Source organism: Seriola aureovittata, chromosome 17 (genome assembly GCF_021018895.1).
Source record: "Seriola aureovittata isolate HTS-2021-v1 ecotype China chromosome 17, ASM2101889v1, whole genome shotgun sequence".
In the NCBI taxonomy this organism is placed as follows: Eukaryota; Metazoa; Chordata; class Actinopteri; order Carangiformes; family Carangidae; genus Seriola; species Seriola aureovittata.
Window position 1 is genome coordinate 20677098 of NC_079380.1, and position 17323 is coordinate 20694420.

The following is a 17323-nucleotide window of genomic DNA, read 5'->3' on the forward strand; positions in this document are numbered from 1 at the left end:
AAGTCACCTGCTGAAGCAGATGATAAATAAAACAATAAAAAGCTGCAGGTACAAGCTACTAAATGGACCTTGTGAGATTGTTTTCTCAACTACTGTTTCCAAGGTCAGAAATGAAGTTTCAGTTTCAATTGGATAAAATATCTTACAGCTCTAAATATAGCGCTAAAATAACCCTTATCAAAGTAAACACTCACGGTGATATAATAACCAGTGGCTCAATGGGAACTTCTATTTTAGTTTCCATTGACCTTACTCCTTTAATATGGTTGATTATGCTATTCTGATTAAATATGCTACACTGGTCAATCCTAGGACCACTGCCTTTGAATCTCTACATGCTCTTGCATGATAAAATTAAAAGAAAACACAAAACTATTATACATATGCAGGCGACACAATACATAACATTTCTCATGGACTCCGATCCTATTAATAATATATAACTAAAGCAGTTTTGTATCACTTGATAAACAAACTAAAAGTCAATTAAATAAATTTTATTTAAATTTAAATTTAGTATAACAAGTTGTTTCTGGCCACAGTGGGTGGGGAAACTCCCGCCATCTGAACCGAGAGCAACACGACCATTCAAGCTGCACTGGTCCAATGTGAGTGTTTTTCCATTGCATGACATGTTAAAAGAAGTTGTTTGCGTTGATGACGTGGTGCAGGTGTGCTGATTTACACAAACCACAGAACAGTAGAGTATTCTCTTTCATAATTACACTGACAAATAATAGGAAGGCTCCAGCGCATTCAAAATACAGTCCTCACATGTACATGCAAAGCTGAACCTAAAACTCCAAAATTCAAATTCACCGGCTTCCAATGTAATTCAGCTTTATCCTATATTTCTGAACCTTATCACTGACTCTGATCCATTCAGTCTTAAGCAAGTTAAGAGTTGTTTGTTTTCTAAGGTGTGTATCTGTATGTGGTTTGTGTCTTGTGTTAGATTCATGGTATGTCAGTGTGAGAATGGCTTTTCTTGCAGTTTCTCTTTTCTGTTGTTGCTGTTTGCAATTCCTTGTAGCTCAATGCTCCTCAGACATTTTACGGTGTGATATTTCCTTAACTACTAAACGTCACAATCCCGAGAGTGACAGATGTGGAAGACTGACTCATCTGCAAAAAGAAAGTAGGAGGATGTGGCCTATATGAAGAGTGAGTCTTATGAGTGTGTCGCCCTGAGCTAAACCTTCTATTTACACAAACATCCAGAAACCAGTTACATGTCCAACGTTCAGCAGACTGAAAATGGTCCAGTATTTATGAAGTCATTTTATGACCAGGTCTCATGACACTTATGCTTTTCATGCCCTTTCTTACTTTTTATGCACACCCCCACTTCATCACAAATGCACACACACACACCTTAGAGTGCATTATGCAAGACGCAAGAACACGTTGCATGTTATTAATCATTTGTGTCTCACAAATGTATTTCAGAAAAAGAAAGGTAGAATACAAGTACGAGTCATATTCATATATTTTAGTGATTCATCATTTAACAAAACTGACAGAAGACAGAAAAAGTGCATTTACTTAGAGACTAAAATACAGACAGAACACAAGAAAGGGACATGAGAGGACAGAGGTGAATTTTCCTGAGATTGTCACATTAAACTCACAGGATTTTGTCATTGGTGCCTGTGAGTCAGGACGCTGGGATGATGAAAACAGATGATAGGAAAATGTAAGATCAATACTGCTCTGCTGGCCCACACAACAGCTGCTCAAATTTGAATGACTGAAATGAAAGAACCTCTATTTGTGACACTACGAGAAGTGGTGTCAATTTCACAGCGTTGAATTTATTGTTATTTATTTAATAGATTTAACACATATACTGTATGTACTGTTATAGTCATATCTTTACCCTCCACACTGGTCGGCATCAATAATCTTTTTTTGGTGGTGTTTTAATGGGCTGAGCAATTATATTTAACCCATACTTAATCTTTAAAGGACCATACCAGTGTTTTGCAAGGTGTCTAGAAAATCTTCCTTTAATGGAAAATATTTTGTATCAAACTTTTAATTGACCGTTCACTAAACCCCAACCCCCATCCCCACCCCCTGCAGCGCCTGTGTTAGGTATATATAATCTTTACCGTGGTAGCGATGTGTAGTAATATCAGAACATTTTTTTGTGGATTGTTGATTTCAGACAGAGGTAGTAAAAAAAAAGCAAGCATCTCATCCTAGCTGACAGCTGTAGATTTTATCAGCTCTAACGAGCTAGCTAATTAAGCTAGCTGACGTAAGCTCCATGAGCTGCTGAAAACTCCGTCTCCCAGTCGACTTTGTGACGCTTCAAACTGACTCATTTTAACACAAGAAAGCTGTAAAAAGGGTCATATGAAATTGGTGGCTAACACACATGAAAGGACTGAGGCTAAAGCTGCAAGTCTCAGGCAAAAAGTCAGTATCCTCATCAGCTGATGATCCACGTGGAAGACACGTAATAAAGAAACAGCATTGTTCTTATATTGCAGTTAAGAGCTCCTAGTATTTAAAGTATAATAAGGAAAAATGTACCATTAGACTGTTATTTTTTCCTAACGCAACGTTAGCTGCTTAGCTTACACACTCAGACAAGCAAGACAGAGGCTACATTTTTATTATACTTTGAAACACCATGTTTTACTTTTAATATTATAGAGAGAAACTGCTTTTCTGACGAGGATTAACCAAGGTGTTTAGAGAACATATCACCATCTCAGTTATGATTGGCTACAGTTGCTGGAATGTAAACTTTTGTTAGCAGGACAGCGCCGCTAACATTAGCCCAGCTTTGATAGCATCCTGGATCAACTCCCAAACAGTGGGGGAAGTTTAAACGGTGGATGTGCTGGTTGTGAATGGAGCTTTTTTAACTTGTAACCTGTAACCTGTAACCCCACAATAATGTAGTATGAAATGTTGCTGCCCTTGGAAACAACAACGGGCCACTATTGCAGATAGTAAGCTAGTTAGCCAGCCATGCTAACTCTTGTAGCTTACATTAAAACAGAAAAACACATAATTTAATGCATTCCTTACACTTTTGCTCTTGTGATTTTGGTTTTGGAAAGATCCAAAGCTTGACATAGCTGCTGAGCCTAGTTATGGTTGTTTAACTAGGACTGGGTGATCACTGTTTAGGGAAAGGGGTTCAGTGAATGGTCAGTTGGACATCATTAATCAACAGTGGATTAAGCTTTTCTTTCCTGCTGTGTCCTGCACAGCCGTTAGAGAGGCTCACTTTGCATTTACCTACTGCTTGTGTTTTCACAGTTGATGCTCACATCATCCTAGACATGGGAAGCAAAGGAAATTGTTTCTCTTCACTGGAAGTCTTCCTTTGGTTTTCGAGGGCCGACCTGTTTAGCTCCTATCAGCAGCGCTGGAGCGCCTCAGGTTGCCTGCTTGTCTGGGTGGCTCTTTAGCTTGTGGAATTTAACACTGTCCAGCTTCTCGAACCTCTTGTCGCAGAACTCACAGGTGAAGTTGTAGTGGGCCTCTGGAGTGTGCTTCTTCATGTGCCAGTTCAGGGATGCACGCTGGCGACACTGGTAGCCACAAATTTCACATCTGACAGATGACGCGGGTGAGAGGACGAGACGGACGGAACGGGGAAGAAAACAGGAGTGATTATGGGCCACTTCTTACACACTCTAACTGTGTAACAACAAGAAATGTTTTCAGCATTATTAACTTACTGGAGCGGTGTTTCTCCTGTGTGGGTCCGCCTGTGAACCTCCAGGTGATTCTTACGCTTAAAGGATTTTCCACATGTCTCACAGATGAAATCTCTTACCCCTGTAAAAAAAAAAAAAGAAAAAAAAGATCCAGTTACATTTGGAGGTTTATGAAGATGAGACTCTGACATGACAAGCGTGTCTTTGTGCGTCCACCTGAATGGATGATCATATGGCGATGCAGGTGGTTCGACAGGTAGAACTTTTTACCGCAGCCTGGATGGGGACAAACCTTGGTCCTCCCTTTCCTGTGAACTAGGTTCACGTGATTCTACAGATAAGGGGGAAAAAAAGGATATTTCATTCTTCTGCTAAACAAACTGAAGCATGAAATATGAATGAAAGCTGTTGTAGTACCTGAAAGCTGCTAATAGCTACGTAGACTTGACTGCAGCCCTCGTATGGACAGTGGAACATCTTGAGCATCCCATCGGCCTCAATGACGGGGCCTCGTCTGTTCCTCTTTGACCTGACGCTGCGAAAACAGACAGTGTGGAGCAGACTACAACAAGAGGACAATAACTGGTGCTGGATTAATATCTCTGCAGAGCTCCTAACCCTCAAATCCTTCCTTGTCAATCTGTCTGGAAGTCACTTCACCATGTAAAGAATGTGTGCCACAAACCTGCTCAGACTCCTCTGCAGTTCTCTGTCACCACTCAGCTCCAGAGCGTCAACAGTGGGCTGCAGCAGCTGTTTGTCACTCAACCCTGCAGAGAAACGGTGTGAAAACCCGATTTACAAAATGACTCAGCTGAATCTAAATGTCTCCTGACTTGTGGACTGGCAGCTTGACGACTTTCATATCACTTTCACTATAATCAACATCTTTATTCTTAAGGGTGCTGGGCCTTGGGGGGAAAATATGTGCTATAAATACAGGATTTCAAGTCTCAATCGTTGCCATGTATACGATCAATGCTGAAAACTTGACCCTTTAATTTGTCTCAAGTTTTTTTTAGAGCAGTTATGAACACAATTTGCATTAGCCAGTTTTACCTTCAAATTTAGCACAAAATTTCACCGAAATCCCCCAATAATCCCCCTCCAACCATTACTGTTATGTGAATATTAGGAGTTGAGTGGGTCAAGATAAACAGCTGGTGGCCCTAATTCTCCAGTTGGGAGTCATTAAATCTTTGCAGGAGAAGAGGGCGCCACTAGGTGACGTGATTAAAGGAGCGCCAGTCAAAGCTCAAACGATGTCGACTACATGACAGAAAAGTGACATTTCTGTTTGTTTCGTGTATTAATGTGAGGAAGGTTACAGTCTCATCAATCCACGTAGACATGATGTGGTTCTATTTTTAGTCTCTGACACCCACTGGAGCCTCTGAGTGGAACGACCTTTTCACAGCTGAATAATTCAATGATATTTTTTGTTTAATTCGACTTCACTCAACTAGCCTGTGTCTTGGCAGGTAGCTCCTTTACATTAGAACCAGTGTTTCTGCCACAACTAATGCAGGTTTTAGTGAGGATCAGGATATGATATGGAACATAAGAAACCTGGTCATTCATATTCCTGTGTGAATATTACATTATTCAGCTTTCTGAGTGTCTATCCGTTGTTTTTGAACTGAGGTGCAGCTATTATCAGCATCTCCCTATCATTTATAAATGTCTATAAAGTTTTATGATCCAATATTTATTTTACTGTGTTTGTATAATACAGCTTATAGTACAGGCACATACCTATTAAAGCTATTTAGGTATATTTGAATAGTGCTGAAAAGTGTTGCATTACGGAAATATAACCTGCCACACTGCTTCCTTTAATGGTTTCATATGATGCTTTTACATTCAGTGTCATGTAGTATTTACATATTGGATGTTCCTGTAAATCTGCTGTTGCTGGAAGGTCTAAACAGACTCTTTTACCAACAGCAGCAGAGTAGATAGATAGATGGATATTTAAGCAAACATCTGGCTTCATAACCAAAATTGAGGCTATTTTAATTTAAAAAAATGCCTGGACTGGTCCTGAGCTGGTGGATCCTTTAACGTTAATGTCAATGTGTAGAACATCACAACCTCTACCTCTGTATTTGTTGTTCAGCTGATCAGGGGGTGTGTGGCTTGAGTGGAGTGCACACCTGGGCACAGTATCCTGGTTATGAGTCTTATTACAGTTCAGATCAATTGACAGGATGTTTGCACAGATCATGAATGACCACCTGCTTATTCAAGTCTATCCATAGATGATTATTATGCAGGGCTGTCGGCAAATGAGCGTGGAAGCCAGTAGTTTCAATTGATAGTATAAAAACTTTCAGACACTACATCCACATTCACAGTCCAGCCCCCCCCCCCGCAGCCAGATTCCCTTTCAGCACACCTGTCATGGAGTCTTCATCCTCTGCTGTTCTGATTTTTGAGTCACACGAGCACACCTGGTTGTAGGTGACGCCCCCGATGACAGTGCAGGTGACTTCCTCCACGTTTCCGCCGCCCATGTTGAGCTGGATGCCCTCTGACGCCAGGGCCTCATAGCTGGGGCCGGTAATGATGATTAACTGCGGACGACAAGAGAACGGAAAAAACAATAGTAACTTTTGAGGAAAAGCGAAAGCACATTCCTGTAGTGTGTCCTACTTAAACATCTCTACAAGATACTCATTCACCGACCTGCGAGCCTTCCAACGCCGTCCTCTGGTCAGGGATCTCACAGCTGGTCACTACCGTCTGCAGAGTCTGAGGGTCAAACAGCTCACTCTGCTCTTGTACGTGCATGGGTGGGGGCACCGACAGCTGCGACTGAGCGCCCAGTTGGACAGAGCCGCTCAAGCTCTGAGACAGCACCGAGTCCTCATCCGTCTTCTCCAGTTTATCGGCTAAGGATGCCGCCACGGTAACACAATCGTAACCATGTGGTAAAGTCCTGATTTCTTCTTCTCCGAGTCTCTCTCCTCCTCCTTCCCCTTCGTCTCCGCCTCGCCTCAGATCCTCAGCCTCCTCTTCTGAGGGGATGGAGTGAAACGCCGCAGCGGGGGAGCCCTGCTGTCGCTCCATGACCATCTCCATCTCCCACACGGGCTGCCCTGTCAGTGGGACGACCTTTGAAGAAGCCTCTATACTGGGTTGGTGGTTTAGAGCTGCGGACTCTTCGATCGGGCTCATGCTTGTATGTTGTACCTCAGAAACATCCACATTTTCTCCCATGTCTACAGAAAGATGAAAAAAAAAAAAACATGTTGATCATCAAGGAATTCAGGATTCCCCAGCTACTGGTAAACATTTAACTACTCATGATATCAACAACAAAACTACAAACCCTACATGATGAGTCAAAGAGCAAAACTACAAAGTGATCACCTTTGAATTGTTTGTGAGCCTCTTTTCTTCTCCTCCTGCTCGCTTCGCCTTTAGCCACCAGCAAGTCTGTGTTTGCAGCATTCTCCTCTCCGTCCACTTCGTCCTCCTGTTCAGAGTCACTCGCCTCCCTCAGTGGTGAGAAAAGGTATTGCACAAATGAGTGGTTGGAGGCACACTGCCAGATAGCAGCGGTGGAGAAGTTGGGCTGGGGCTCCAGGGCCTTGAGCTGTGGCTCGTGAGGGCAGGAGCGCGAGTGCTCCTGGTACCAACACACGAGGCTCTGGAGGCTGGACACACGGTCCCTCCTGCCTGGGAAACAAGGAAAGTTGACAGATGAGTGAAGAAGTGGATTTCAAGAGGATTTGGTCAATTCAGAATCTGCATGTAAATCCCGCTCTTTAGATTTCAATGCCTTGTTGATTCCTTGACTGAAAAAATATAAATACTAATAGCAAACCAACATTATGAGATACTAAGACAATTAAACAAGAAGTAAGACATAATTAATGAAGTCATATCAAGTCAGAACTTTGAGTTCATGGGTGAAAATCAGATATTAAGCGTTACCCATCAGTTCTGCTGATTAATAACTAATAGCTTTTCATATTCTCTGTTAAAAGTTTGGTTATAAGTTGTCTGAAAGTGGTGAATCATAATTTTTACATTGCGTCTTCAAAAATCCAAATATATTTGATTCACTGTCATATAAGAAAAAGAAAAGCGCAAAAACCTCCTATTTCAGAACTTGGTAATGTTTGTCATCAGTCCCTGAAAAACTCAAGTCAATGAATCATAGAGTATTAAAATATTTGCAGATTTATTTTCTTCCAGTTGACTAATCAATCAATCATCAAAAGCTACAGTTCTAATTCCAGGGGGATGAGTCAAGAGTTTGACTTCAAATTTGTCAAATGATGAGATAGAAGTTATTATTTCTGACTGAAACTTCAGTCTATAGAGGATGAGGTTGCCCTGATGAAATCAGTTCACCACTTGCATCCACTTTGCACATCACATGAGCAAAAAGCAGAAGAGCAAATCTCAGACTGAGAATTGTCAATAACAGATTTGTCTGACTTAACAAATCTAATTAACTCAGTTACTTAAAAAATATTTTAAGAATCATCTTTCACACACCTTCCAAACCTGTGTGACTGATTTGGGAAATATCCTCCTTCTGTTAATGGCAACACTCACCTTTTTTCTGTTTTGCTGAGACTTCAGGGGCAATCTTCTTCCTGCAATGCAGAATAGCATCATTTTCAAGAGTTAAGTAGAATAAAACAATGAAGCTGCCAGCAGCAGTGAGGCAGCAGTAGCTTATAATATTACAGCAGACCGCCCTGATAAAGACAAAAACGTGCAATTTGAGGTAGCTAATGTCAGCGTGTGGAAATAAAGTGGCCACGGCCATGCCTACCCGCAGTATTTCTGCTGGTATTTTTCTCCATATGTGGAGTTGAGCAGGATCAGGTACTCTGCCAGTCCAGCATCACTCAGGCTGGTCCGTCTGCGGAGCTCACTCCACAGCTTGTGCGACTCTCCCAGGTACACCCTCCTCACATCGTACTTCTTTCGGGATTCAAGTCGCCTCTGAGCTCGGTCGGTGTCTGTGAGCCTGGGTCGTCCCCTGCAGCGCCTCAAAACACCTTTCCCTTGGTCCCCAGCTTGGTCAGTGTCCAGGGGAACCTCCAACTCTGCCAGGCTATGCGCCATCTTGGCCGTTAACAGCTGATGTTGTGATTACCCGACTTTCCGGAAGTTGCATAGACCTCACAGGAAGCACCGATAGAGGCGCCTTTGTAGCTTGCGTCCCACAGCACGGGCTTTTAAACTTTGCTAAAAAGATTAACACAGTCGTAAACAACATGAATGCATATCTGTAAAAAAAAATACTGACAGAAATGTCCTCCCTGCTCGCCGAAGAACCGCGGCGGAACGGTACAACAAACGGAACCCTTTTCTCACGGACCGCACCAGCATGAACACCGATGTGCAACATGTAAACAGACGCGGGAAAGTTAAGCGTTACCGGTGACATAACTTAAGAAAAGGTGTTTAGTATCTAAACAATAGACATGACAGACATTTTAACGCTTGTGTTTAAGACGTTTATGTCACAAACGGATCTAAAGAAGGACCTCACGGTCAGTCCTCCGCCTCCGACAACCTGCGGCGCCCTGGTGGTCGGAGACCACAGCGTCAGCCGGTCCGTGCTGCTGCTGGCGGCCGTGACGGCAGCCTCACAGATGGGGATGAGAGTGATGTTCTTCACCCAAACACAAATTCAAAGTCTCCCAGCGTCTCTGCAGAAATGTGTCCCGAGCCTGAGCCCAGAGAGTCTAAAGGTAGAAGTCACTTTGCTCTGTCTCCACTCGTGTGTTTGACATACTTTCTCTAAAAAAGTTGTAAACTATAGAGGACTTTTAAGTTGCAACTAATGGATTTATTACTGCGTAATCAATCATTTACATTACATTTACAGATCATTAAACCATTTAGAGACCAGCTTTTGGGTTGCCAGGTAACCAGAGATGTGGTTAAAAGCCCCAGTAAAAACTAGAAGGCGGACCTTGCTTTCTATTCAGATTAATTCCTTGTTGTGTAACTGTAACTAACAACTTTCAGTCTACAAAATATTAGAAAATGATGAAAAATGCTATCTTGACTCACTGAAGTTCTGTCCGTCAATTTAGTTTCTTTTTCTCTTTTTTTCTTTTAAAGAAAATCAAGTTTTCCTATCCCAGGACAGTGGAGGAGCTCCTCCTGCAGATTGCCAGCCTTCACGAGTCCACCAACACGTCCCCCACGCCACCCTCACTGATCATAGTCGACAGGTTGGAGAGCTTCCTGTCTGATTCTAGAGGTGGTAGCCACAGTGGATTTCACCCAGGTGAGCAGTCGTGTGCCGCCCACCTGTCTGCGCTGCTGTGTGACACTGCTGCCTTTCTCACTCAAGTCCTGGAGCAGCGGTCCTCGACCTCGGGCCCTTGCCGTGTCATCGCCTCTTTCCAGTCTGAAGTAGACCCCGAACAAGCTGGCGGGGAACCCTCTGCCACAGATCCCATCCTTGATATCCTCGATCGCTATTTCCAGGTACGCTGCACTCTGGACCAAGACAGAGGATATGAAGCTGTGGCAGCTGGACTACAGCAGCTGTGGCACATTTATCTTTCTGGGAGAGGCATCACAGAGGCCTCTTGTGCCAAAGACGGTGAGGAAAGGCTAGATGTAGCCCAGGAGTGGCAGTTGTTAATTTTTCCTGATGGTTTAATGGAGTTTAAGTTGGTTTGAAAATGTCTGTATCAAAGACTTAAACAGTGGGCATTGATAAAAGCCAATCTGTGGACTTGGAGAGGAGTAGTGTTTATTTTTAGCACCACTTGGCTTGAAATTTCAGCGCTTGGGAGTTTTCAGTGATGATGAGATGTACTACAGTATAACAGGCCATGGTCACTATTACACTCCATCTTCCAAGTCAATCAGACCCTTCTTTTATGCGTTTCCAGTCATTTAATGCAGCACTTGTCTTTGCTTTGACTGCCATTCCTTCTTGAATACATTGTCATGTAATCTGCTGTTCAACCTCTTTGATATTATTTAACCACACCACAATATTTTTAGATGTAAAACATTTAATGAGTTTAGATGACATAAAGGTTTGTCAGACATATTAATCAAATCTTACACAATGAAAAAATGTATATACAATACTGGAGAATTTAGCATGTGTGAGACACTGAACTTAAGCGGCTGATATCACAGTGAAAGTATTTTACACATCAGAAGAAATATAGAAAATACTTATTTTGAAGAAGAAAAAACAAGTAAATAAGTAAAAAATATTAATCCTAAAAAGGAGATATTCTCAAACTGAGTGTGACAAAGACAACACCCTCTCTTAAAATATGTTGCATATTAGTAAAATATTAAATATCGAACAACAAATAATTAAAAATAACATTTAGTTTTTTATCATATTTGATAAATCATGAATTGCTGTTGTGAAATAAATTTAACAATTTGTAAGAGAGTAAGTTTTGAGCTTTAAACCTTTGTCTCCTTTAGGTGTCACACTGTGCTATAACTTTTTCAGTTACAACATATTTACTTAAGACACAAAAGCAAACAAGCATAAAAAAACATGGAAATGATTCAGTTTGATTTGAAAAATTTAAAATGTTTTGAATAGACATGTCGTGTCTGCTCTGCTCTTTAGATGGCAGTAATGACTAAAAGCAAACATGACAAGAAAGAGACTAAACTAACGACTACAGTCACCTGAGAATGAATATTGCCTTAAAACTTTCCTGCACAGCCTACAGTAGTAGTATTTTTATTTTTATTTTTATTTGATTTGATTATGTGTTCGGGTGTTCTTGGATCATTCTCTGAAACAACTGCGATAAAATACAAAAAGCATCATAATATTATTTACAAGTACAGTTAGTTTTATCAGGTTTGGAAATTACACTGGCTTAACAGCTGTCGGGTCCAAGTGAAAGCTGTGTGTTTTGTTACTTCAGGGTATAAGGCAATATGCCAATTTTTTAATGTCAACAAAGCCCATGAGAGGAGCAAAACTAGCAATATCTTAATATTATATCTTTTTTCACCTTCCCTTATCTGCCTTCTTACTAAAAATGTAAATCCTCAAAATAAATATATATATAAATATATACTTAAATTTTTAAAACATGCTCAGTTATTTTCTAGAATAGCTCAGCGCTGTAGTTTTTAGCAAATGTTTGTTTTTTGATTAAATTTGTTGGGGACTATTTTCTGCAGTGGATTAATACACATTGGTGCTCTAATGAGTATTCACGGCACTACAATACTGTATGTGAGTTTTACTTCAAATAAACCACTGTGGTCAGTGATATAGAGGAACATATCAGCGTGATGTTTGACTCACAATGCTAGCAGTGTGACATTTGTGGATGGACTGCCATTAAAATTAATTCACACCCCTCAGAGTAAACTAATATCTTTGGTGATCACTTTAACGTTTCATGTGGTGTCACCAAGTCAAACCTTAGTTTGTCCAGTACTTTGGTTTGTGACCTGCAAATCTAATCAGATTCCCCGTCAGCCTGTTAGTTAGCATCAGTTAGCATGCTAAACTAAAGACAGTGACACTGTCAGCATTTTAGCATGTTGACATTAGCGTTGAGCAAAAAGCACTGCTATGCCAAAGTACTGCCTGACAGAGCTGCTAGAACGGCTTTTTATATTCTCAGTCTTAGACGGGACTAATGTGGAGCTCTGTGGCACGTGCTGAAGGATCAGTTTATTGCTGGTTTAAGTCTTTTCATGGGATTTGCTGACAACAAGAAAAACAAAGAATATCACCAGTTTTATCCTTTAAGACACGTCAGAGGGAGAGGGAAAGTGCGTCAGCCCGTGTTGTTCACAGTCCTTTGGTTCTGTACGTCTACTCTGTGTTTTAACCTAAAAGCTGTTCTGTCATTTAAGCTTGAAAATAATAGTACACTTTGCTCAAACATGAATAAATCACCATGGAAACGATCAGGGAGTTCACCCCTTCGGCTTGAATTTTGGTGAAGTTATAGAAATATTCCTGATCTGATCTACAGGATAGGATACTAAGAGATCAGCATACCAACCTTTACAATGAATATCAGTATTTGGCATAAACCACAGCTGCCATTTCCATGTAATGGCATTGTCCTGTACAGATCAGGGATGATTTGGCTAAAGTAGAAATGATGTATGTACATCCAGTGGACTTGGAGTCCTGTAGCTTACACTTCACTATGAGACAGTCAGAGCCCAATACCTTGATATGCCTTTCTTAACGGTTGATATGAGGCTCTGTAGTTTTGCGTGTATATCCAGATTCCCTCCTCCGAGCTCGCCTCCAGTCTCAGTCCATGTGCAGCTGAGCTCCTTCTCAGCGGTCATCGTGGACAGAGTGCTGCCTCGGCAGGAATGGTCTTCTGTGAGCAGGGAGCCCATTCTTGTACTCGTTGGCGTAGATAACCACTTTCCCAATGTCGTCTACTCTGCTCATGGGGCTGTAATCCATAGAGACCCCAGAGTCTGCCACTGCCATGTAGGTGTACCCCGGGCCTTTGGGCGTCCAGGCGTGGTTCGGGTACTCAAAGCTGGACTGCGACGAAAGACGCCCTGAACCGGAGCTCTGCTGCACGGATCCCAGGTCAGAGTGAGATTCACACAGCACTGTCTTTCTGGAGGCAAAAAGTACTTCAAGGGGTAACGCCTCCTCAAGAGTATCATCCAGGTGCTCATCTTCGCTGTGGTTGTTGGCGCTGAGGGTGACGTAGGTGTCTTGAGACTCCAGCAGAGAGGACTCTGAGCAGGGCATGGGGCGCTGGTGAAGTGCCCGTAAGCGATCCATCAACCAGTGGTCGTGCGGTGTGGCTCTCCATCCTTCTGTCAGGGCTGAATTTCCCCTTTCCGATGGCTCTCTCCCATCCAGGCCTTTCTTCACATCTTTGTCCTCCTTCCTGTCTGCGGTTAAAGCCCTAGGGACCGTGGGGGGCAGAGGCGGGGAGGGCAGTGAGGGGCAAAGGCTGAGCTCCGAGAGTACTTCCAGAGGAGAAGGGTAGTCCTCTGAGTAGAAGAAAGCCGGAGTCAACCACAAGCCTCCATTGGTCTGCCCTAACCACTCCTGTACAAAAACACAGGAAAAGATCATGACATTTTTCCTGTGACACCACGACCGGCTATTGAATGTTCTAATGTTAGCTTCCTGACAAGTTAAAGTAAGATGGTGCTAAACAGCAGCATGCTAACACGTCATTCTGAGCATGCAGCGTGCTGATGTTAGCACGTAGCTCAAACCAGCGCTGCGCTGAAGCACAGGCTCGCAGAGCCACTGGGGTGGCTGTAAACTCTTAGTCCGGTTCATACCTGAAAGTCCCCGCCGTAAACAGTGAAAAGACCTTGGAACTTGCTGTCAGGAGTCGGAATAGTCGGCCAAATCTTCTTTGTAAGAAACCTAAAAAAAAACAAAAAAAAACATACTGAAAATATAATTCTCAATGTTAAAGGTTCTTACAGAAGCAACAATATATGTTTATGTGATCAGAAAAGTAGCAATGCACTTGTGTCTGTTTGACCAACCTGCGATGGGACAGGAGCATGGTGAGAGACAGCACGACGAGGATGAAAGAGATGATCAGAGTGAGGGAGATGATGAGTGGGTCAAATTCTGAAGGAATAAAATGATCAAAAAAAGAGTCATTGAAAAACACTGGGAACCAATTAAGAAAAGAAATAAAAAACAATGTGGACAAGATCTTTGCTTGTACAGTAAAAATGTGGGACTACATATTCCCTTTCTTTTTTTGTGTGTGTTGAGTGTGTGAAGGAGTAAATGAATCCTCACCTGCAGGCAGTGTTTCTATGAACACTGGGTCACTCCAGGCACTCCAATAGCCATTGTAGCTAATCCCATCCAGCTTTACACGGACCTGCACCTTGTACTTTGTACCTGGCTGCAGGCCTGTCAGGATCAACTCTGAACTAGCTCGTACCACCTCGACCTGGAAAACAGTCCTCAATTAATCAGTGAAGTCCACGAGTCCCCCGACCATCAAACCTGCTGCTTGAACCTTCATTCAACTTTTAACATATCAGCGCCGTACCTGCCCCACATGGCTGTCCTCCGTAGCGTAGCTGACCTCGTACATCATGCTGTCATCCATGTACTTCAGAGGGGGAGGCACCCAGCTGACATTCAGTTGGCCTTGCTTCCCTGTGCTGCTCACCGCCACATTGGCAAGAGGGTCAAGAAGAACTGCCATTCAGAAAGACAGCAGGCAGCTGGTCAGGGAGGATTATTCCTTACGTCCATCGTTACCCTTACGTATTCTAATGTCACATACATGTGTAGCTCGAGTGTGTATTGATTACAGCTTTGTTTAAACCTACAACAACTGAATATTTGGGCACTCAGGATCATCAGAAACAAGCTGTAAAGACAACCACTGAAGCTGATCCAGGGTCGTGCTTATGTCGACCGTGATGGACGTAAACTAAAACAGTGAGTTGAAAGATGGTATAAAGCAGCTGTTGGGAACTGCAGCTTCAGGTTTTTAATTCTCTATGAGTTTGAAAAAAAACTTTTCTGGGAAATTTTGAGGCAAGGAAAATGAGTCTAATCCATCATTCTCACACAAAACTTTCAAATGCATTTCACAGGTAGAATAACTTACAGACAAGCTCGATGAGGAGGCTGCGATTGTGGATCAGCACTCCCTGCCGATGAACTCGGACGTCCATTTGGACAAACATCTGGGTTTGGTTCAGGTGGCAGAGGAACAGCCTCTTCCCACCTGCTGCACGGAGAACTCTCAGTGGACATCTGCTGCTGTTTTCTTGACTGCTCAGGACAGAGGGAGACAGAAGCTCAAAAATGGTACTTTAATTCTCGAATGTGGTCACTAACAGTTCTGACCTGGCACGATGCTGGGTCGTAAAAACAGTTTTTAAGCCTTGAAATAATTCTTCAATGACCCTGTTTTATTTGTAGCCTATTGGTTGAAATAGAAAAAGGAAAAAAAGAAAAAGAAACCCTATGTCTATTGGCCATATTGGACACAACGTGGCTTGTTGTTATACACTGTCTTACACTGAAAGTGACTTACTGGTAGCTGTATGTGAAGGAGTACTGGTCCACAGAACCAGCTCTTTCCTCATCTTCCTCCCAGAAGCACGTTAAGTCCTTCCTGCCTTCAGCAAAGCATTTGGGGTTTTCTGGCTCTACCTTCAGCATCATAGACACTAGGGGGGTACAGATGGGGGGCAACAGACGTGTGAGAGCACCATGTGAGCTAGAAGATCATGATGGTCAGCCGAAAGCTTTTCTGATGTCTTGGACACGAAATACAGTCACAAACAGACTGGAGCAACGGAAGGTGTATCCAACACATCATTTCTCTATTTTTTTTAAACTTGTTTAGTCAGTTACTCAATATTTCTTCTAGTTTTTTTCTAAAAAAAAATGTTACCCTACCTTTCTTTTCGAAATCTCGCGCGCCCTGGACGATGGAAACGGTTCGCATGGCGCAGAGAACCATGAAAAGTGCCAACACTCGGCTCAGGTGATCACATGACATCCTTTTGTCTTCTCTGTGAACAGAAAAACGTTGGCGTTCTGTTGTTCACCTGCATCACTGGAGAATAACCTGCCACAAATGCGTCCGCCGCGGCTCTGGCCTGGGGGAGGCTTGTTTTTTGTTTAGATACCATGGATAGCGCAGCGCGGTTACGCGCCTGCTTGTGAGCGATAAGGTGAGTAGAGCTGAGCTGTTTACTTTCTCCCAAAGGCAGTGAGGGAGAGGAGGGGTCTCACAAAACTTTTTACTCTCCTGATGATGGGCGGAAATCACGCGCTCATTGATGTTTACAACTTGTTTGTGGTGGTTGTACTAGTGAACGAGGAAGTGCGCCTACTGGACTTGTGCCGTGCGTAAAAGCGCGCAAACGTTGAGAGAGAGGGAGAGACAGAAAGAGAGAGAGAGATAGATAGATAAATAGATAGATAGATGAATAGATAGATAGAATAAAAAAAGGAATAATTTTACTCTTTTTTTAATGGACTTCTGAGCAGCTCACAGGAGCTGAAGCTGAAGCTGACCTCCTTCAAGATGCAATTTGGGCTCAGTTCCTGGTTGGCTCCGGGCCAATTTAATCCTTGTATGTGTCCAATTAGTAGAGTACTCACACACCTAAGAAGCAGTCCAAAACGGTTTCTTATCTACTTTCTGCACCCACATGTTTTCTTCGTTTGACCAGCATTATCAGAGCAGCAAGACAACCCTGTTTCTTCACCCCCGATAAGTAGCAGAGGGGGGTGTGGCGGCCCATCCCCGTCAGTTTGAATGCAATTTAGCGCTTCTTTACATCACTTCAAAAGAGGAGGAGACAGCCCTACCCTATAGTGAAATGGGGGCTGATGTAAATACAAGCTGTATTTCACTCACATGACAACAATGGCGATGATGATGGTGATGATGATGGTAACAGAACGGAACCAGCTTAGTTCAATTCAGCTCCACAGTCTTTACAGCCAGTTTAGTGAAAAACCAAACATCAGATGAGTGAAGTTCTGCAGAGGCCCTGCACAGGGAAGGTAGCTTCTTTCTGACTGTGGTAACAGGAAGAGAAGGATGAGGAAACCTGCATTGTTGTGGGGGACAATGGCAGAGTGTGGTTTCTCTGGTTCTTCAGATAAAACATGAAAAAAAGCCCAGACCTGATGTTTTGGGGTCAGG

General features: G+C 42.7%; 3 protein-coding genes across 3 annotated transcripts; 1 reads left to right on the forward strand and 2 right to left on the reverse strand.

Moving 5' to 3' along the window:
* Positions 1–2085: 2085 nt before the first annotated feature.
* Positions 2086–8839, reverse strand: znf653 (zinc finger protein 653). Its single transcript, XM_056400823.1, has 10 exons — positions 8479–8839; positions 8256–8296; positions 7059–7367; positions 6372–6907; positions 6082–6259; positions 4369–4453; positions 4101–4218; positions 3900–4014; positions 3705–3804; positions 2086–3576 (listed from the first exon to the last, which is right to left on the reverse strand). Exons 1-10 carry the CDS (start codon positions 8772–8774, stop codon positions 3399–3401), a joined length of 1956 nt encoding a protein of 651 aa, XP_056256798.1. The 5' UTR covers positions 8775–8839; the 3' UTR covers positions 2086–3398.
* Positions 8840–9132: 293 nt separating this feature from the next.
* On the forward strand, positions 9133–10643 carry swsap1 (SWIM-type zinc finger 7 associated protein 1). The gene is made up of 2 exons (XM_056400826.1): positions 9133–9406; positions 9783–10643. The coding sequence occupies exons 1-2, from the start codon at positions 9137–9139 to the stop codon at positions 10350–10352; spliced, it is 840 nt and encodes a 279-aa protein (XP_056256801.1). The 5' UTR covers positions 9133–9136; the 3' UTR covers positions 10353–10643.
* Positions 10644–10675: 32 nt separating this feature from the next.
* Positions 10676–17285, reverse strand: epor (erythropoietin receptor). The gene is made up of 8 exons (XM_056400825.1): positions 16063–17285; positions 15695–15830; positions 15263–15429; positions 14693–14844; positions 14434–14590; positions 14169–14256; positions 13956–14043; positions 10676–13713 (listed from the first exon to the last, which is right to left on the reverse strand). The coding sequence occupies exons 1-8, from the start codon at positions 16163–16165 to the stop codon at positions 12973–12975; spliced, it is 1632 nt and encodes a 543-aa protein (XP_056256800.1). The 5' UTR covers positions 16166–17285; the 3' UTR covers positions 10676–12972.
* Positions 17286–17323: the final 38 nt, after the last annotated feature.

Bases quoted from the DNA above. Each gene is read 5' to 3' on its own strand.
- znf653 (XM_056400823.1), bottom strand. From the start codon at position 8,774: ATGGCGCATAGCCTGGCAGAGTTGGAGGTTCCCCTGGACACTGACCAA. The intron at 7,368-8,255 runs GTGAGTGTTGCC...CTTGTTTCCCAG, and splicing joins CTCAGCAAAACAGAAAAAAG to GCAGGAGGGACCGTGTGTCC. The intron at 3,577-3,704 runs GTAAGTTAATAA...GTCATCTGTCAG, and splicing joins ACAGGAGAAACACCGCTCCA to ATGTGAAATTTGTGGCTACC.
- swsap1 (XM_056400826.1), top strand. From the start codon at position 9,137: ATGACAGACATTTTAACGCTTGTGTTTAAGACGTTTATGTCACAAACG. The intron at 9,407-9,782 runs GTAGAAGTCACT...TTTCTTTTAAAG, and splicing joins TGAGCCCAGAGAGTCTAAAG to AAAATCAAGTTTTCCTATCC.
- epor (XM_056400825.1), bottom strand. From the start codon at position 16,165: ATGTCATGTGATCACCTGAGCCGAGTGTTGGCACTTTTCATGGTTCTC. The intron at 14,591-14,692 runs GTACGGCGCTGA...ACTGTTTTCCAG, and splicing joins AGGACAGCCATGTGGGGCAG to GTCGAGGTGGTACGAGCTAG. The intron at 13,714-13,955 runs GTATGAACCGGA...GTTTTTGTACAG, and splicing joins TTTACGGCGGGGACTTTCAG to GAGTGGTTAGGGCAGACCAA.